Here is a 22,258-nt window from a genome sequence, read left to right as displayed (position 1 = left end):
GGCAGAGTCAAGGATCGTCATTTAGGACGATGACGCAGTCGGCCGTGCCGAATACTGCAGGGGGGTGCAGTGCAGTGAAGGAAGACCATGAGCCCAGTTTTGTTCCAGTTGAGCGTGAAGACTCTAGGAATCAGCCAAGAGAAGATGCCCAGGAGGCTGTTGTAACTACAAGCTTGAAGCTCGAAAGGTAAGAATCTGTGAATCATTAGTTCTAGTTGAAAACCAGAGCCCTTTGGGGAAAAGAAAAATAAGATTACCAGGAATAGAGCTGAATGGGATGAAGTCAAGGTTAAAACACTGGGGATAGGAAGAGAGACGTAAGAGAGACGTAAGAGAGACGAGAGACGAGGAGGTAGGAAGGGAAGCAGGGGTGACAGGTGACAGAATAAAATATATTCAGAAAGAAGACTCCCCACCCAGGAGATTAACACAGAAGTGACAGACTGAGTGTTTAACAAGGTAAAAATCCAAAGAGAGATCACGGTACGGTGCAGGAGGACTCAAGTATTTTTTCAGCCTCGATGCACCTGGCTGACAACACTTGCATGTGTGACAGACAAAACCATGAACATGCCCAGATGACAGATGAAGGCGTGGATGACGATGTTCACACCCCTGTGATCTGCCTGTGACTCTGCTTCTTAGTCTCCTACTCCAGAAACCATACAGAAAAGAAATTGAGTAAGAGCAACATTGTCGTGCAAATAATCTTGAGTTTGCGCTAATGTATTTTTTTAAAGGTAAACATCCCTAAAATGCTTTAACTTCTTTTTTTGTAACAGATGAATAGACAAAATAACTCACAATTGATCAAGACAGAGCGTCGCAATACCATGGTTTAGATCTTTTTTCCAGAATGTCTACCAATCTCATTGCTCTGCGTGATGTGAGACAGTTTGACCTGTGGAGATTCTGAAAAGCCTGGATGGGCAAATTTTACACAACCCTACCAGTGTCTCTCCAGGCTGAGTTTAGGATCAAGGGGTCCAGCAAGAGGTGCAGTGGCCAGGGAGGCCGCGTGGAAAGAGGAAGCATCTGACCTTCAGTGCTTTGGGGCATGAGCTTGGGGCTGCTCAGGGTCCTCATTTAAAAATGAAAGGTATAAAAGTCAGTGATGCTGATATGATTAGATATGCTAAATGATTATTCCTCAGAGACAGTCTGGCAGAGCAGCCAACGGTATACAAACATCATAACTCGGTGTAGCAAAATCACCCTCAAATCCAGACAGGGGTGCTTCTTAAGTAAAGAACGAGGTAATGACCAACCACCCAAGTCTGGGCAGGCCTGCTGACACACGAAAGGGCCAGCACGTGCGAGAAGCCGGCCACACCACAGGTTAGCCCTGCGGCACTGTGGGCAGCACTGCAGCGAGTCCTGGCCCGGGCGGAGGCGCCTGGCAGACGTCTCTGTGTTGAAGGGAAATCCTCAGTCCTTCAACATTCCCCATTCCAGGCTGAACTGTGTCCGCCCCAAATGCATATGCTGCAGCCCTAAACCCCAGGACCTCAGAACGTGACTGCATTTGGAGACAGGGCCTTTGAAGAGGTAATTAAGGTAAAAGGAGGCCCTTAGTGTGGACCCTAATCCAATTCGATAGGTGTCCTTGTAAGAAGAGGCTATTAGGACACACAGAGACAGCAGGGGTGCGCACAGAGAGAAAGCCCACATGAGGACGCAGTGAGAAGGCTGCCACTGAAAGTGGCCTTGGGAGAAACGGTCTTGGATTTCCAGCCTCCAGAACTGTGAGGAATAAATTTCTATTGTTTAAGCCACCTAGCCTCTGGTATTTGTTATTGCAGCCTGAGCAAACCAACATATTCCCCAATAATTTTTTAAAAGACAAATCTTTGATAATAAATGGAATCACGATAGAAAAATCATCTGTACATTGAGCTAATGCAGATCTCAATATTTTCTTGACTCTGAAAGAAAGGTTGAGGGATTCTGAAAGGACCAAACTACCTATCCCATGTTTTATTGCATTTTTTTAAAGCCCAACCAAAATCATTATTTACACTACACGGCATTTACTAGTTGACAGGCTTCAATGTCCATATTCTTAACACGTCTTTGCCTCCCTCCTCTTCCCACCTGGTTGCTGTACATACGTGTACCTCCCATGGAGACTGTCCATTCTTCTCAGCCAGCAGCCATCTTCCAAGTTTTGTTCATGGTAGGATTTACTCATGTTTATTTGTGAAGCAAAATTTGTTGCTTAATATCTCACCCATTTAAAGAAGATATTTGACATTGAATTTCTTATTTCACCTTTAAATAGGGCAAGCCTTAAATACTACATAGAAAGAGCTGTTAGTTATACAAGGCTCTCTCCACCACGGAGAAACAACAGGGAATCCTTTCAGGCTGTTAAGCATTGACAACAGCAGGCATTTATGACTTGGAGTGACCGTCACCTGGGAGTTATTGTCCTGCACACGACCGGGTTCCTACCGGGCCAGGAATCCTGGTTATTGATTGAACCCACTCTGCATCCACTTGCTCTTTAACTTTAAATGGCCTTGCAATGTCAACCTTAAGGACTAATGCTTCTTCTCTGACTCCCATTTTCCTTGACATGTTTCCTGCCCTTCTCCTCTGTAAGAAGTGGAAAAAAAGAAAAAAAGGCAGTGTCCATACTTCCTTAGGTTGTGCCACGAGAAACATCTAGCCTTCCTTTCTTCACAAGAGAGACACCAAAACACACGTCTGCAGTGGCAGCAGATACCTGTGGTCCAGAGACACTTCAGGTCTTTGCTCTATCAGAATCTCACCTTCTCAGATAATAAGGGTAGCTGCATTTTTTGAGCTCTCACTCTGTGCCATGTACTATGTAAGTTTTAAAATAGACAACGTAACCCTCACAACAGCACTATGAGGTAGGTTCCATTACCCCATACAACGGGAGAGAAAACTGTCACAGAGAGTTCTTGTAACTTGCCTAGTGTCACTCAGCTAACAAGTGGCAGAGCAACGCCCCGAAGCTCAGGATTCTGCCTACAGAGCAGGCACTGTTAGTCATGACACTGGACCGCCTCTGCCTCCCCTACCTCTGTACTTGTGTTCAAGGAAACTATTAATCTTCCTGGTGCACAACGTTCTTTAAGCAGAGGATCTCAAGGCATCAGGCTGTGTCTTGAATGCTAGAGTTGTACTATTATTCCAAATCAAAAGAGCCCTTACCAGATCTTATTTAGTCAAGAAGATGAGACTGTCTCTACAGATGAGGCTCATCATTACATGATGGCATGATATTATCATAGCAAGAGTTGCTTCCATATTTATCAACCCACTATTTCATATGCAAAAGGTGAAAGTGTCTCCTACTGAAACCACAGGAAAAATAATACTCAGCGATCCTCACTGGTGACCTAATGCTATTGATGGGCAGCATGAGAAAGATCCACAGAGCAACATACATGCTGCTCACAAGTGTTTCAGGAGAGAGGATGCTTGACTCATCTGAAATCACTAACTGCTTTCAGTTTAATTCCTGAATCACCTAATTCTGAAAATTTAATGTAGAGAATAGTCTGCATTTAAGAAAGAAATTGGAAGCTGAGGTTTGACCTTCCTATGTAATCTCAGTCATTGGTAAATAAATTTCTCAAGCCTAGGGAATGTTAGATAAACAAGTTGTTTTCAAATGTGGAGTAGTGACTTGTTTGAGAGTCAAGATCAGCTTTGCTTAATGAAACAGAAAAGAATACAAAATACCAGAGTGCACCACACATGGTAAAGGTGAGTATGAGTTTGTAGAACTCTAGTTTTCAATTATATATTGATGTAAACTGTGTGTCTCACAGTGGGTCACAGTCAAAAACATTTGGAAAACACTGTCGGGGAATAGAAAGGGTCCCGGGGAGAGCCACATCCTTGCACTCAGCGAGCCCGAGGGCACAGACACAAAGAATCTCTGTGGATACCTCCCTGCATGTATTCGTTCCAGTACTTTCTTTCCTTACCCCCTAAACAGAGCCTGTCTGAAGGGCCTACCCATCATTCCACTAAGAGGATCCACCTCCTCCTTTTCTGAGGCACTGTCACAGAAACGTGCTTTCTTCTGTCTCACCTCCAGATCGCTGCCGTAGCCTCTCCGCCGGTTTCTTTCCCCACAGGCTTCCGTTACTCCCTAACCCACATTATCTACTGCTGCTAGACCATCTGTCCAAAAATACCACTTACATTTAGTCACCTTGTTTATGGAGAAGCACCTCCAGACTCTTCTCTTTGGCCTTAACTCTGCGTTTTCCAACGTGCTTTCTTTCTGCAAACCTTGGTCTCTTGAACCTGCTGTGCCTTTGATTCTGCAGTTTGATTATTTATTGTTTCTGTGCCTAGCTTCCTTCTCCAAATTCTATCTCAAGTCTTCCTCTTCCATGACTTTTTTTTCCCAGTGCTTTAGTTCAGACCTCTATAGTTCTAGAATTCCTGGAGGTGAGACCTACTGTCCTCATTTCTCTCCCTCATTACCAGAGTCCAGCCTCATTTATAAATTAGGTTTTCCTTCAATGATATTGTGAGCAGCTTGAGAGCAAGGCTCATTTTTTCTTTTATGTTAAGAGTTACAATACCAGCAATAACAGCATTACAAAGTACCTACTATGTGCCGGATAATTCACAAATATTACTATATATGGATTATTATGTATTTAACCTGTATTATTTCTAAGCCTCACAACAATCCTGGAAAATAGTTACCATCGATCTTCATTATTTGTGGATTCCGTATTTGCAAATTCAACCACTCACTAAAATTTATTTATAACCTCCCAAAGCAAAACTTACAGCACTTTCACGGTTATTCACGGACACGTGCCGTGTGGTAAAAGTTGTGAGTCACCTAATGCGCACATACCCAGATGAGGCTGAACATGGCAATGCTCTGACTTTTTTTTCAGCCCATATACTGTAAACAAGTATCCTTTTCATGGTCTGTTTGTTTATTTATTTATTTATTTATTTATTTATTTATTTATTTATTTATTTATTTATTTATTTTGTGAGGAAGATCAGCCCTGAACTAACATCCGATGCCAATCCTCCTCTTTTTGCTGAGAAATATTGGCCCTGGGCTAACATCCATGCCCATCTTCCTCCACTTTACGTGGGACGCCGCCACAGCATGGCCTGACAAGCAGTGCATCAGTGCACGCCTGGGATCTGAACCCGGGCCGCCAGTAGCGGAGTGCGTGCACTTAGCCGCTATGCCATGGGGCCAGCCCCTCACGGTCTATTTAATGCCCAGTCTTTTCATATTTTTTCTGCATTTTGTTGGTAATTTCACTGTTTAAAATGGCCCCCACCATAGTGCTGAAGCACTACCTAGTATTCCTAAGCTCAAGAAGGCTGTGATGTGCCTTACAGAGATAAACTGTCTTCATGCATGAGCTATAGTCTACAGGCTGTGAGTTCAATGTTAATGATTAACAATATACATTAACTGAGGTGTCTTTTAACACACATAAAACAGGGCCATGTATTATTGGTTGATGACAATGGTATGAACAGATTCTCACAGGAAACTCATCCTGTTTTTTCCCTGGGAGTAAATGGTTCAATATTTGTTAATTCAGTGTTTGCTGCAACTTTACAGAATATAACTATATCTCGTAAATAATGAGAATAGATAGTATACTATTTCCTCTTTATTTCTTATTTAGAGAAGAAGAAATAAGGTAGAGAAAGAGTAAGTCACGTGTCTGAAGACGCAAAGACAGCGATTAGACGAGATGGAATTTCAGCTTGCATGTGTCTGATCCAGCTCTGTCAACCTTACAGTTCCCGGTGTGTGCAGTGCCAACCCAGTCCTTCATGGATAGAATGAGACTCAGGATGAACTTTCCCAGTGGTTAAAAAAAAGAAGGAAATAGACAAGTTTTCTTCTCCTTCTCTTTCTCTGAATCGGATGCTCAGAATAGGTTTCTCATTTTTGTGAAGCAAGTAAATTCCCCAATATTACTACGTTACTCATATTCATTCATTAATTACTTCAGCAAATATTTGAGTGTCTACTATGCTTCAAGTGCAGGGCTAAGTCCCGGGGACATAATGGTCTCTCAACAAGCTTAAACTTTACTGCTGAAGGCAGACCTGGAAACAGAATTACAAAGTTATATATGAGATGTGCTACTGTAGGGATATTTTCCACGTTTCAAAAGGCCAGTCAATTAGGAAAAAATTGAATTCTGCCTGGGATTTGATGAGCAGACTTTTGAGAAGAAATGTTTTTTGAGCTGGATCCCGAAGGAACTTGCATCAGATTGGAAATGGGAAGGACGTGCCACGTAGAGAACATGAGCAGAGACTTGGAGATATGACAAAGCCCCGGGGTTTAGAAAAGAAAATGTCTGAAGGGAAAAGACTTTTGGCATATCTTTTCTACCAGTTTCCAAAAATAAAACTATTACTATGCTTTATCATCCCAAGACGTGCAAGCACATTTTATTTTTTCCATTTTTAACAGGTTGTGGCTGTTCTACCTCACTTTCATCAATATTTCAAATCACTCTTTTAGCAAATCCATTTTAAATAAAATTTCTTGCACATAACTACACTTCAAAGAGTGTATTCTCTTTAAATAGTTTTACTTAATCTTTCTTTAGTCTTTTCTCATTTCCTAGTTTGTTTTTTTAAAAAAAGGATGATAAAAGCTCAGTGGTACCTATGTAATTATTAATTTTGTTGTTAATTAATTAATTCAACAAACATTTGTTGAACACCCTCTATAGCCAAGATTCTATGCTAAACCTTGTTTGGGAGAGGGGAAGCTGGAGCTGGGCTGGGTCCAAAGATGGATGAGGAAAATTTCTTCTTTTTCAAAGATTTACTAATCAGTGTTAACAGTACAAGATATAGAGATGCCAGAGAGAAAGTGCTGTTGGAGTTCACAGGCCCAGAGTATCAGACTGAGACAGACCGAGCCAGCGAAAGCAGAGAGGAAGCAAAGACCCAGGGCCAAGACCATCAGTGCCTTCAGGAAGCAGAAAGTTCACTTGGCTCAAGTCTGTGCAGATGAAGAGTAATCCATGCGTGTGGCTGAAAAGGTAGGGGACCTACATTCTGTGGAGTGTACTAGAAGCCAAGATAAAGACTTTGGGTTGTCATTCGGGGGCCTTGGAGCTCCAGTGAAGATTCTTGATGAAGGAGTGACATTATCAGAGCGGTCCTAGGACAACTAATAGGACCATAGTGCACAAGAGGGATGGGTGAAGGTAAGGATCAAAGAGAGGATAAAAGAAGAGAGGCCATGGAAATCATGTATGCTGAGGCGACTGGAAGCTAAATTAGGAAAACAGCAGTGGGAAGAGGGAGGGAAGAATGGACGGAAGAAGCACTGTGTAGGCAGATCCCACAGGAAGAGAGAAGGAAAAAGTCAAGACGACATTACAATTCCTGCCTAAGGACTGCTAATTCTACCAAGAGAAGCAGAAAATGCAAGACAACTTGGGATTCAAGATGACTTCAGTTTATGCCATAGTCAGCCTCAGGGGCGAGCCGATCAGAAATGCCCAAGCCCTTGGAAATAGAGAACTGACGTTTAAATAAAGCACAGGGCTTGTTGAGGGCAGCTATAAAGCAGAGTTTACAATCAAGCAAAACAATAAATATATACAAAAGATTTGTATAAAACTGTGGAAAGTAGAATAAAAGAGGTAGAAACTTCTCTGGGATTTCAGAGAAGAGAAAGACCATTTTCAGGTGGCGTTCTGGGCTTGCTTGTCTGGCATTCAGAAAGACGTGCTAAAGTTGGGCTAAGATTTTGACAGGCAGAGATGGAGGAATAGGGAATCCTAGAAGAGGAGGGCATTCCAGGTGCCAGAAAGACAACAGGAAAGACAGTGGAATAGAAAAACGCAGCCCCTGTTTGTGAAGAAATGACTAGGATGCCAATGTGCTTAGAATTTTGTGTACATGTGGAGGACCACTGAGAGAGTAGGATGGATGTGGAGGAAGCTATTTCTGATTGTGCCAAGATGACAACAAAATAATCAGCCAAATTGTTCCATTTCAGCCAAACCAGCTAATGTCCATGACTAAGCCTTTGGTTAAACTAATTGTTCACCGAATCAGTGCACTCTAGTGAGTAGCTCAATCAAAATACGTTCCCAATATAACCCGGTAATCTTAATTTCTTGAACTTCAGCACCTAAAAATCTTAAAGCCCTACACTCTTGAGAGTTAGAAGAGGCCCTAAAGATTATTTAGTGCAGCATTCTGACTGATGTTTCAACCATGAACACAAGTGTCAGAGAGTTTTTGAAACTACAACTTATATTTTGTGTCAAGGACTTCAGATGATATTTTTTAATGTAAATGCTAATGGATAGAAGTATTTCAGACCTACAGGGAAAAGTTGTACTTGGCTTACTTTATTAAGTTTGTAAAATTGGAAAACTGTTTCATTCTTTGTAAGGAAAAAAAGCATCTTTGAAATGCTCAAACGACAGTAATTTTCTATCCCACCCCCCGTGATGTGTTTTTACAATTAAAAATGTATTCCTGGACATTGGTGATATAACATAGAATACAGCACCAATAATACTCGTTGCAGTTACTTTCAGCAGCACATGCACATAATTTAAGTAATATATGTATCTCATTACAAATCAGGGCACTGATAGCTGATTAAAACAAAACAGAAAAAAACCAAAACATAAAAGCCAACACCCTCTGCGTTCTCCACGTGAAATGCAAATAAAACTCACAAATGAAGAGTAGCCTGAAAGAAAACTACCTGATCTGGGAGTCTTGCCAAACCTTTATCTTAATGAACTTTATGAAGAGATACAGGAAGAACAGCAGGCTGGAAATGCAGAAATCAACCCAGCATTCTTGGAGGAGTACATTCTAGCCTACAGCATGAAAAGAGTTAATCTGAAATGCAAGCTAGAGCTGCATTAAATATGCCTCGTTTGCCATTCAACAAGCTTTGTTTTAATGGCAAAGCCAATACTGAAATTTGGTGAGGACTTAAACTTGATTATGGAAATAAATGATGCTGCTCTAGAAGTCTCCATGACAAGAAAAATACGCTGTGAGGAGTTGTTGAATTTCTTAGTTTCCTATCCAGACAGTTCTCGATTCGCCTGATATTTTCAGGCACTGGTTGCACAAAATTAAATATAGCCTTCCCTCTTCTAATAGCAAAACCCCAAACAAAACTTAAACTGTGTCTTCTTTGCATGTTATGGTTAATGCGCTTTCATTATGTGTAATGTATTCTTAATGGTCTCCTATGGCAAGATGGTGATATTAAACATGGGACTAAAATATCCATGATACAGCCTTGAATTTTCTATAGTGCCTTTCATCTGAGGGCTCAAAATACTTCACACACATCCCCATTCAGTATCTCCTTGCAGTGCATTGTGCGTTCTATGGTTGAGGACACTGAGTGGGGGAATGACTAAGGGAACTGAGGTCATTTCCAGAGCCCACACTAAGCACAGCCCGGAAGTTTCCCCTGCAGGAGGGAGCGCTCTCTCCCTCCAGGCCAGGCTGCCCCCAAGATGACTGCACTGGCTTCCAGGGCCAAACACTGATTGCATCCTCACTAGTCTTTTCCCTCACGGGATTGTCTCCCTTACCTGGACGCCATCAGATGCAGGGATGTAACTTGCCCTTTTAAATGTGTCCGTCACATTTCTGAGGATTTCCACAGACATCAGAAGATCTCCTGCATAGAAATTTTTCCTCTGAGTTAAATCCAGTAGTGTCTTGGTCACCTGGGACATTCCATCTCCTGCCAGCATTCGCTGCCCCTTAGCAAGGTGTTCTTTGATCTGTGATGGTCAAGAGAACAGAATAAACATCAGAATCTTCATGACCATTTCTCTACAAACCTCCATCAAACAAATGTATTTAAAGTTGCAGAATTAACTTTCAAATAACCCTGCAATACTTGGGAGGATTTCAAAACTGTTCATTGTGTGTATCCCACACTCAGATGGACAAACATCCAGCATGCAAAAACTGAGTGCACACAGTTTGTCAGCCTTGACGAACTTGACTTTTTTAGTTCTCAGAACACATAATTCAACACACTGGGGAAAGTGTGTATTAATTTAGGTTTTTAATTGAAGTAAAAATAAAAAATATGTTTGCATGTGTTAGACACGTGAGATTTCTCAGTAAAGTGGGATCAGAGATGGGAGATTATAAACACTTCAAAATATCCATTTTAATTAAAAAGCTGAGCTTAATCATTTTTGCCTTCTTCTTAAAATAAACACACCTTTATATAGCAGCAAAAGAAAGTTGTCACAGGACATTTTGGCTTAAGAAAATATCTCTAAACTTTAGAGGTCTACTATGACTGAAAGCTAGATACTTTAGCTTTATTTTAAAAAGAAACAAACAACTACAAAAACACAAGAAACTCTCAGCTAGGTCTTCAGCAGCAGGAGGAAGCATTGAGATGTAAGGCTTAAATTAGTTTGATGGTGGGGAAATCTGCTGTCAACCATCATATATGTTTATCTCTCAGTTGAAGGGAGAAAAAGCATCTGTGATGTGGAAGAATAGTCAGGTAGGAGAGGGTAAAGACAGAACAAGGATCATTATATTTTTATCTGTTTACTAAAAGTTTAATCTTTATCTTCCCATTGCTAAAGTCATGACAAAATTAACTCATCAAAAAGATGCTGAAATAATCAAGAACTAACACAACAGAGACATATTGAAATAAAAGATTGAAGTGTAATAATTGCAATGAACAATTTCTCATTAAGAAATGTGCCAATAAATCCTTTAAAGGATGGTAAGCCCTCTGAACTAATCCAAAGTTAGAAATTTTCTTAAAAAATATATTTTAAAAAGTGTTATCTTGACATAACGCATTTTACTTTAAAATGTCTCTAAAATGGTCTGAAAATATTTTGGTAAAGTTGAAATCTTCAGAGACATACTTCATTTCCACTGTTAAGCTAAAAAATCTAACATATTTAGGCAGTATATTTCTTCCCGTTTTCTGTTTCATTCTCTCCCGCTCCCCTCCGTGGCAGCTGTCAACCACGAGTACAGCCTGAGGGATGGGTAAGCGTCAACCATCAGCCTCGCCTGTCTCCTTAGAAGCGATCCCAGGGCTGCAGAGTGACATCAACATATTCCATCACACAGACTAAGAGTCGGCCAATCAGGGGGACACTGACCGTCAGGGGAGAAGCCAGCTGATCTGCCACCACCACGCGCACCGCCCGGCTGAACTCCAGCCCTGCCTCTCACTACTGATAACGATCTGCAATTTTCCGTGCAGGTCATGTGTTCTATAACTTCGTGTTTTTGTACTGGATATACCACCCACCTCCCTTATATTTTCTCACATTTACACAGCACTCAGATTTAGTCCTGGTTCTTCTAAACATCTAAACAGAGTTAATCAACCCGTTCCCTGTGCTATCTCTTACCTTACACACACATCCTTTGATCACACTGAATCATAATCCTTTGCTTATATGTCTTCCTGCCCTAGTAGTCTTTCTGAACCTGAGTGGGTTCCTGCCTCACTGACAGACTTAGAACATGGCACAGTAAAAGTCTGTCAGAGTGAATTCATTATTATAGCCTAAAGATTGTACCTTTACGATGTCATACAATGCAAAGGGCTTCGGAGCCGGGGTTGCCTAGGTTTTTATTTAAACTTTTCAATTATTATTTATGTAACTGAACCCATTGGAGACTCAGTTTACCATGTCTCTTCTAAGATTTGAAAAATATGTTTATATGGTTAAAAAGTTTTAACAGTCATTTTCTTAATTCAATTGAGCCCACACAGCCTCAGATAATCAGCACGAGCTACCGCACACCGGAAGCTTCTCGCCTCCACTGGCCTATGTGCCCTGCGTGGTCCAGCTCCTGGAGACTGCTAACACGTTTCCTCTGCTCCACGTGCTCTAGCTCTTCTTCAACAACAGTAAGTATGTGCCTGCCTCAGGGCCTTTGCAGTGCTTTTCCTTTGGGCTGGAAGAGTCTTCCCAAGAGACTCACGTGCTTTTTTGTCACTTCCTCAGAGAGCTCCTAGCTGACTCCCTGTCTGAAGTGGTGTCCTGTCATCCTTGATCACCTTACCCTCCTCATTGGGCCCAGCCTCTCCTGCCGTTGTGCCCTCTGTCTCCTGGCTTACTCCTTTTTCTGTCTCCTCCAGTAGAAGATAAGCCTTGAGAAGGAAGAGACTTTGTCTACTGTATTTACTGTTATATTCCCAGCACCTAGAGGACTTAATATAGTGAACAAATGAATTACTTAAATGAATGAATGAACGGCAACTTCCTTCTATGCTCATGTTAGGTCTTAGGATGAAGTTAGGCACACTGGAAAGCGGTCTTAACTCGCTCATCAGCATAGACTTTAGAAAACATTGGTATCAAATAGAATGGGACAAATAAACCACCTGACTTAGAGAGATGGTGCAGCTTATGGGCTTGAAAGTGGTCAGCAGGTGCAGCATGAAGACAGTTTTAAAGAGAAATTAAACGAATAGGGTCTAACCTCAAACGCGTCCTAACACTCAGTCTGCAGCTCTGTGCTGGCAGTGCCCATCACGAGCCGCAGAGGACTCAGCTGGTCCTCCACTGGGAATCGAGTGCAGGACTGGCTGCCAAGGTAAACTCCGTCTGACCACTGCCAATCAGCTCTGCATCCACTATGTTGGCAGCGCATCCCCAGGCCTGCAAGGGGTCTAACTTGCGCGGATCTAATGATCCTTCCCCTCAAACAAAAACATCACAACATTGACTTCAATCTTGAGGAATAAAACATTTAGACATGTTTTCTGTTTGCAATAAAAATAGTACAGAAGGCACTGGATGGCTCAACTAATCAAAGACAGGAAAGGCGGTCTTTAACGTCTGGGTCAGCACCAAATGCGGCCCGAGTCGGTAGTAAATTAATGTTCCTGCCAGCTGCCAGCTGCTTCGCAGGCTTATATGGAATGGGTTGTTCTCAGTCCAGCTCCTCGCAGACAGGTGCCCAGATCACAGCACCAGCTCTCACAATGGGCACTAATTAGCATCCTTCCTGGCACTGTCAGTGGAAAGCTCCCAGAACAAATACCTTGTAATATTTGTACTCCCTAGTGTAGACTATTGGTAGAATCTATAAAGGGTATAAAGAGCATTCAGATGAGGCAGATTTCCATCCAGAACATATTTAGTTGACAACCAATTCTTGTTTCTCGACCTTCCCTCCACAATACCAGTGTGCTGGAAAGGTTCTCTCCCTACCTCCTGCCTACCTTTTTGCTACCTTTTTCTAGGATGATAGATCTGTGTTCGCCTGCTGGACCGTATTCCTCTTTTCTGGATCATGAAGAGGCAGCATCCACACTTGGCTTGCTCACCTCGCCTTTTCTTTGTTTCACGTCGCCCTTCACCTGCATTCTGCCTCTCCGCCTCGGTTTCTGTCTCGATGATTTACCCGATGGTTATCTCTATGATCTCGAATCCTATCCAATCCTTCTTCAGTCTTTCCCTCCCTCAAAAGCACTGGATATCTTATTTAAATACTAACTTCTCATATTGCTACTTTCTTGCCACTACGGTCTTCTTTCTGTTTCTCTTCAAAATCAAAATCAGAAGCATGAATTCTGAATCCCATAACTTTTTAAGTTGCAAATTAAACTTAATGATTACCTACTAAGCGTTCTCTCTGGGAATCTCACTAGTGTGTTGGCCAAAGAGCAGCTGGAGTCGTACAACCTGGATTTAGATTGTGGTTCTAATATTGACCACATAGGACCACTGGACAAATTACTTGCCTCTTTCCTGGGATCATTTGGTTTGTCTGTAAAAAGAAGCAAATCTCATCATGTTGGTGTTAGGATGGGCTGATACAAAGAGAGAGGGTAAAGTGGATGTTCAGTGACTGCTTCCCCTTCCTGTCCTCCCAGCTTCCACTACCTACTCCAAGTCCTAGCCCAGCAACGTTTCTCACACCCATCCTGTTTACGTGTGGACGAGAGATGGATCCTAACTCAGATCCTCAACACCTCTCATCACACTCACTACAAGAGCCTCCTAGCTGGTCTTCCTGAGTGCTTGCCCACACTAAGCTGCCCCACTTTTCACATTTCTGAACACGTCACTTCTCTGCTTAAAAAAAATGATCACCACAAAAATCCATCCAAATTCATATTAAATCAAATACACCCTCCATAGTTTGACTTGTAAGGTCATCCAAATATAATCCTAACCTACGATGGCAATCTTTTATCTCACTGTCTCATTTTATGCACCCCAACCTTCTTCTCCCACTATATCTATTCAGTCTTACTGAATTATTTCAGTCTCACTCTCCATCTTTATTGCTATTTAGTAATATAATCCACCTTGCTTTTGAATTCCACAAATTAGTCTTTACTATTATTTTTGTTATTGATTTTTAAATTATTAATACCTTTTAATCAATCTATTTATTCACTATTGTTTCATAACTATTGCTTTCCAAGTGTATTTTCCTTTTTAAAATTTTTTTAGTAATTATTTTAGTAAGGTTCTGTGAATCGGAAAGCTTTCAGTCTTTGACTTTTACTTTTTTTTGTTATACTGACTTTCAGTTGATCTTTTAGATGAGGATGCTTTTATTTTCCTCTTAGCAGTTTTATAATGTGATTTTAATGCCTCTTTTCTTGCAAGTGCAAAGTCTCCTGTCAGTTAAACAGCGATCTTTTGTAGATTACCAGTCTTTTCTTTGTGGTAGCTTTTAACATTTTTCCTTTTGTCTTTAGTGTAGTGCAGACTAAGTTTATGTGGATTTGCTTTTATTTATTCAGAACTTTTTTCATTCTGAATATCTTATCTGTCTTCAACTTTGGAAAATTCCTATGCACTAACTCAAAGAATGTTGCCTTTCCCTCAATCTCTTTGTAGTCTCTTTCTACTAGGAATACATTTCTATTATATTATATATATTTCTATCAAATGTATACTAAACTTTATCATTCTATTCTTCATTTTCTAGGTTCTCTTTTATAGTTTTCATTTTTTTGTCTATCTAGTCTGGCTGCTGAGTGATATTTTTCCAGGCTTAACTTCCAGATCACCAATTCTTTCCCCAATTGTGTCTAATTGGCTATTTACTCTATTCCTTAAATTCAGTGACAATATTTCCCACTTACAGACATTCTAGTTAATCTTTTTCATTCCTTAACTGTGCTTTCTGTTCTTTCTTTTATCTCTTAAATTATTTTTAAAAATGTTATAATTTCTTCTGTATTTTCTGTTATTTTTAATTCTTGCATTGCTAATCCTCCTGATTCTGGCTTTGATGATTCTCCCTCGTGATATTTGTAATTATTGTAATCTCATATTCAGTGGGACATATTTTTCCTTTGGGATCCCCAAGTTGCTGGTTTGTGAAAGAGTTGCTAAAGACTAGTTCTGAGTGTGTTTCTCTGGAGGTGGGTTCTTGAGCAGTTTGATGATATTGGTTCATAATATGCTAATTTTCATCTTAACTTCTTCTGTTTATAGCTCAGACGAGGGGTTTCAGTTTCTGAAAGGTGATTTCTTTCCTCTTCCTCCCCTAAACCTTGTATGAACTACAAATTTCTTAGACACATCCTAGTCCTATGGGGTTTTTCTAGTCCATGAGGCTAGAGCAGCCAAGATAGTGCTGGCTCATTGCAGTGGGCTTGGTATAGCATCACTGCTTGTGTGGTAAGGGGGTCTCCTCAGCATCCGAGGACTTTAGAATCTCAGCCTCCAGCACCTGGGACTCACATAGAATCAGAGACTCTCACAGGCTGCTTGACTGTCAGCTTTCCCCTATAGCTCTGGCTTTGATATTTTTCTTCATTTCTGGTATCTAAGGATTTCCCTGTCTTTCTTTTGAGCTCAGCTGTAACACAAATATTTGAAAATATATTCTTGCTGCAGTTTATGCAGAACTCAGTATGATCTGTGAAGTGTCAGCTTGGTCCATCCCACTGTTCCACTACTGTTGAGGGTTCCTAATGCCAACCAGACTGAACTACTCACCATTTCCCAAAGAAAGCCCACGGGTCCTGCCTTTGTTCCCTGACTCACGATCATCTGTAACCTTAAATATTCTCCCCAAACCTTTTTGTTAAATTGTTATCTTCCCATTCTGCTTTCTGAATTCTTCTAAGATAACTGCAATCATGATATTATCTCTACTTTTAAACCTCAAAGGAGTAATCTTGTTCTCTCTTATATTATTACAGTGTTTGTGTTCTTATGTTACTCTTTCTACTAGACCATAAACTCCCAAAGGGCCTGTAGTTTCTTATTCATCTGTGTTTCCCCAGTAATTTCTGGAACATTGTCTGACACGTGAATGTATTTGCTCAAAGTGCTTGCTAAATTAAACTGAAACTGCAGAAGGATTTTCTTTTTCTTTCTGTAACTAACAACTTCAAAAGTTGACATGGTAGGGCCAGCCCCATGGTGTAATGACCAGGTCTGGCATGTTCCACTTTGGCAGCCATGATTCGCAGGTTCAGATCCTGGGCATGGACCGACACCACTCGTCAAGCCGTGCTGAGGTGGCAACCCACATACAAAATAGAGGAAGATTGGCACAGATGTTGGCTTATGGCTAATCTTCCTCAAGCAAAAAAAGAGGAAGATTGGCGACAGATGTTAGCTCAGAGTGAATCTCCCCCCCTAAAAAAAAAAAAGTTAACAAGGTAAAAACATAGCAGTCCATGATTATTCAAAACAAAGAAATATGTACTAATTGGAGATCTGTTACATTTCCTGCTAGAATTGCCTTTTAAACGATATCCAATTAGTATAAATACATAAACAATTTTAGAAATTTTAACATCTATAGTTATAGTCATATAATTTCAACCTTTTAAAAAATAAGAACAACAATGATACAGCATTCTCATTACATGGCAAGTGTAGGACTAAGAGTTTGACAAGAGTTACCCCATTTGAGTTTTAAAATGACCTTTGGAGGTGCCATAACAACCCACCCCTTACAAGTGAAGGAGTAGAGAGGGAGTGTGGTGCAGTGCATTCCCCAGGACTGTAATGCTCCTAACTTGTACCAAGAGTTGAGCTCAGGCAGTTGGATTGCAGAGTCCATGCTTTTAACCACCACATGCAAACTCAGGTTTTACATACGCTTTTGTTAGAAACTGTCAAAATGCTTACATATTTAAAAATTGTTCTCAACCACATTTGTTTTAAGGAGACATTAAGTCTTTTTCACACAAAGAAAGAATATGAGAAGCGAGTCTTGAAGCAACTTGCCAGGCTGTGGAGGTGCTGCCAATTATGTGAGTGGTGGCCATTATTTTGAAATGTAATGTGTCAACGTTCCTAAAGCCATTTACCCATGTCTATAAAAGATTTTGTAAGTACTTTTATTCAAGAGGACAGAAAAAACCCCTACAGATACATCAAGGATTCTATCTCTCTTGGGTTGTATTGTCTAATTCTCTTAATTTAATCACTGAAGTAGTGAAACTGAAAGGTTTATAATTTTAATATTTCCCTTAAAAATTATAATTATCAGTGATTATGTCTGCTTACATTGCAGCACTCTGTGAACGTTTTTGCTCCAAAGGACAAGTCTTAAACGTTTCTGCGTCATTCACATTTAATACTGTTGACAAGATAACAGTGAAAGGAAAAAACTGAAGTCTAAAAATAGTTGCTTTTTATAGTTCTGGATTAACCTCCTTGCTCTTTATATAGGGAGATGTGAGGGTCATGGTTTAAAGAGTAGGTGTGCTTCTGAAATAACCCTGTTCTTTTCACTTTATGCCTCCTCCTGCCAGCTACAGTTGCCTCTATTGTGTGAATCCTATAAAAAGGTTTATCGTAGTCACTCTGTGCGAATGACACACTTTAAACATGATATATTTATATATTATTTTCAGCATCAACTCCTACAGTCCATCTGTAAGGTATATTAAAGGTTCTCACAACTCTAAGTGGCTTCAATTATAAGATAATTATACCAGAAACTTCTTTTCAGAAAGCAATAATCTAAATATACATCTTCTGCTTCAGTTCATAACTCTGTTATTTTCTGAGACCAAAGTCACTCACTAAATGATGGTATTAAATTATTTCCTGATATATCTGGTGTCTCCAGGAAAGACAGAAAGCATCCTGTATGAAAAAGAAAGCATACGCCTTGTTCTAGTACATGAATAATTTTGAATTTTCCCTATATTTGATATAAAAAGCTTGTGTGCATCTTGGAGTTGTCCTAGGGCTAGGAGTTCAAATTTGAAAAGACAATTATTGTCTAGAGACAATGTGATGGGGAGATTTAGTCCAGAATTCCCCTGCATAAATTATGTATGTATTACTCAGAACCCAGGTGAAGAGCACTTGGCCATAGGGGCACTGGGTCTCTTAGTTTCTTGCTCGAGGAATTCCTGAAGTGAGAGATAGGATGCCATGAATTTGAGGATTGCAAGGTATTGTTATGAGAATAAACTGAGTCATAAAGAAAACTGAGTCAGGTATACAGTGTGCATATTTCCCTGTAAAGCCTGGAAATTTCCAAAATAAGAATGAGAGCACAGTAAGTTTACCTACCCTGTAAAAAACTAGAAACAGCTTTAATTTCAGAGTTTTTGGCTAGAATTATTCACAAAGGACATAGGTAGGTGAGATTTCTTTTCTTAACACCAAACAAATCCAGAAGTTCTTCTTCATATTCCGAGCCAGGGGACTGGACTAGAGCATGCTCCATGAGCTCAAAGCAGGATAGCAGTCACAGACTGGGACCCAAACTCTCAGGAACCTCCTCAGTGGGAGACAAGAGCATCCAGGACCCAGTATTTCTCTAAGGTTTTTCTCAATTCTATTTCCATTACTTGGGTTTTCCAGTTCTAGGGATATTGCATCAGTCAGAATGGGATAGGTTATGCTGTGATAACAAACAACTCCAAAATCTCAGCACCCCCAAACAACAAAGATTTATTCCTCACTCACACTACATATGCAACCCAGGTCATCGGGGAGGCTCTGTCCATCATAGTCATTCAGGGGCTTGGGATGGTGGAGGATGAAAGATTTTACACTGGCAATGACTTTCTCAGGTCTGACATGACAAAGATCACTTCCATACACAGCCAACTGGCCAGAACTAGTCCCATGTGTACCCATAACTTCAAAGGGTGAAGAAACACAATTTCCCTATGTGCTCAGGGGAGAAAAATTAGACATCACCGAATGTAGTATGTCTTGTGATGGTATGGAGCTAGATGGCACTCATTTAACTTCTTTGCATTCATCCACCAAAATTTCAACCCTAGATAAAATCGACCACTGTGCTTCCTAAAGTAAAGGTGCATATGAAGCACAAAGGGAATTTTTCAAAATGCAGATTCTGATGAAGTAGGTCTGGGACAGGGTCTGAGAGTCTATATTTCTAACAAGCTCCCAGGAACTGTGATACTTCTGGTCTTTGGAAAACATTTTGGCTCCACCAAATGCCAAATGCCTTCTCAGTTGCATCCGAGTAGCTCAACTTTGCTGGAGAAAAATCACAGCTAAACTGACTAGCTGCACTCTGAGTTCTTTATTTCAAACCTCCGTACAATACAACCTTTGGCAACCCCTGAGCCTATCTGCCCCAGGGTATTCTTCATCGTCCTGCCTTCCTCCTTTCAGAAAATGACACCACCATCAGCCAAATGTGCTCCCTCAACCTTAATAAAGGATACTATCATCTCTCACCTGGATTACTGCAGCAGGTTTCACAGCTTCCAGTCCCGCCACCCGACAGACTATTCTCCCTAGAACAGCCTTATGACCCTCTTTAATTATATTTAATCACATCGATCCTTACTGTCAATGGCTTTCCATTGCCCTTAGAATAAAATCCACACTCCTAGCAAAGGTCTTTAAGGCAGGGAATAATTTCTCCCTACCTAGTTCTCCAACCTCACGTCATGACACTCTCTTCTTGCTCACTACCTCCGGCCACTGGGTCATCTTTCACTTCCTTAAAGACCTCAAGGCTTTTCCATATGCTATTCCCTCCAAATGGAATATACTCTCATTCTCCAAAAAACTCATTCTCTCCAGTCTTTGCTGTCTAGATCCACCTCATCTTTCAAGTCACAGTTTTAAACGTCATTTCCTCATAGAGACCTCACTGACTTTCTTACCTAAAGCAGTCCTCAAGCTTTATTCCCTATGTTGGCACTCTGTTAATTTCCTTCAACATATCACAATTTCTAAGTATTTTGTCTCTTTTCCTGCCTACTTTATTTTGTATTTGTTGTGTGTGTCGCATTCTAGTTGCATCCTCAGGCCCTTGCACTGTGTTGCACATAGTTAAAGCTAAGTGGATATTTGCAGAATAAGTTGATGGGTAGTTGAATGGATGGATGAATGATTGAATAATATTTTTTCCTTTGGCATTAGCCTAAATGTAATTCTCTGTACAAGTATATTCTATTAAATCATCTTATGAATAAGTTTCAAGCCAGTGAATTTCAATGGCTAAAACTAACTCTAACATTTCCTCTCCAAATCACACTAAATCCAAAAGCTGACAGAAGCTTAAAAATCTCCTGGGCTTTTATAGATATAATCAGTAATATTTTTGTGAGTTTTAGAAAAAAGATGAAATAAAGTACAACTTTAGAAGTATTTCATTATGTATCTATATAATTGACTCCCTTAAGATTCCCTAGGAAACACTATCATATGTGCCTAAGATTTTTTCTTTTTTATAATACAATTGAAATTCATTGGTCTAGTAGAGTGTAGTAATTTCTGTAAGGCCAATCTTTTGCCACCACGGCTAGAAAAATTCATATGAATTTCAAAAATCATACCCTTTAGAGCACCAGAGAGTATGGATGACGTAAACTAAATTTCCAGAAACAGGAGATCCTTTCCGGTAAGCCAACAATTCCTATGAGGTTTTTTTTTTTCATCTTGAGAATGTTTGCTAAATTTGGGCAAGGAGTGAGTGGCTGATGTGGCCCAGGCAGAGGGCAGAAAGAAAAACTAATGGGTTTTGGTTGCCCAGGGCTGGAGAAATATCCTGGAAATTTGAGGATCCCTAAAAATCCTGCTGGGTTTTTTCTCCCTGAGACGTTTGCTGACAGTGTTTGGAATGTACAGGAAGCTGAGGCGTTAGGATGAAAACTTCTAAAATGCAGAGCGCAATTTTCTCTACTTTTGTAACTAGGCATTTGGAAACCACCGCCTAGTGAGGGAGGAGTCTAGCTCTAAGCAGCCAGCTGGTCTCCCTCTCAAGACATCTGATGCATCTGAAGTTGGTTGGGCAGAAACCTGGAGCCCTGAGCTCTCCCTTTGAAGGGAAGAGCTGAATCTTCCAGTTCCTTAGGGCTGACGGGATGGGAGCACACAGGCTCTCCATCCAAAGCCTGTAAGACACACAATGGAGAAAAGGAGACTAAAGAGACGTAATCCTACTAAAATTGCAAAACATCCTTGACTGAGATCAATCCTTGATTGCACTGAAGTACCAGCTCCTCACTGTACTTGAACAACCAAGGGAAGGAGGATTGCTTTACGGTGGATGTTAACATTGTCTGAAAACCCTACATTTGTTTTACACAATATCTGACATTTAATAAAAAATTACTAGATATGCCAGATGATGCGACTGACAAAACAAAACAAAACAAGCTCATTCACAGATTATCCCAATGTTAGATTTTCCTGATAAGGCATTTAAAATGACAATGATTAAAATGTTAAAGAAAATGGAGGAAAACAAAGGACAAAATAGACTTTGTCTCTTCTTTAATGGGGAATTCTATAAGTTGGAATTAAAAAAAAAAAACTTTAAAAAAATGTATATTCTAGACCAGGAGTTAGCAAATTACAGCCTGTGGCCCAAATTCAGCCCATTGCCTGTTTTTGCATAGTTTTACTGGAACACAGGCATGTTCACTTCTTGTCTATGGCTGCTCTTGGGCTACAACAGAAGAGTTGAGTAGTTAGAACAGAGACCATATGGGATGTAAAGTCTAAAATATTCCCTATTTATTTCCCTTGAAATATGCTGTAAGCTTTGACATATGAATTGCTCAGAACATCAAGATTTAATTAACACCTTCCTTCCAAATATTTTTTTCAATCAGCTCCTTTAGGGTAGATAGCATTCAATAAATGAGAGCTATTATCATCTGCTGAACGCTCAGTGAACTCAGGATTTTATTCAGGACCACATGTTAAAAACTTTGGGATTGTGAAGTTGAACTCAGATCCCAAAACTTTAACGTGTGGTCCTGAATAAAATTAGGAGGCTTCTGTCCATTTTAAAGTAAGTAATGTGCTTC

At 40.4% G+C, this 22,258-nt stretch overlaps 1 protein-coding gene across 1 annotated transcript in view; it reads right to left on the bottom strand.

Moving 5' to 3' along the window:
• The window catches only part of LOC147915747 (adhesion G protein-coupled receptor B3-like), a 114,583-nt gene that overhangs the window by 35,466 nt on the left and 56,859 nt on the right, over positions 1 to 22,258 (bottom strand). The window contains exon 9 of the mRNA XM_087437837.1: positions 9,591 to 9,785. Coding sequence (XP_087293963.1) covers positions 9,591 to 9,785 — 195 coding nt within the window. The remainder of the gene's footprint in view (positions 1 to 9,590; positions 9,786 to 22,258) is intronic.

This window comes from Ceratotherium simum, chromosome 13 (assembly GCF_057802395.1).
Source record: "Ceratotherium simum simum isolate JZ-2026a chromosome 13, ASM5780239v1, whole genome shotgun sequence".
Classification (NCBI taxonomy): Eukaryota; Metazoa; Chordata; class Mammalia; order Perissodactyla; family Rhinocerotidae; genus Ceratotherium; species Ceratotherium simum.
Note: the sequence above shows the minus strand (reverse complement) of the source record. Positions and strands in the feature narration are given on the sequence as shown.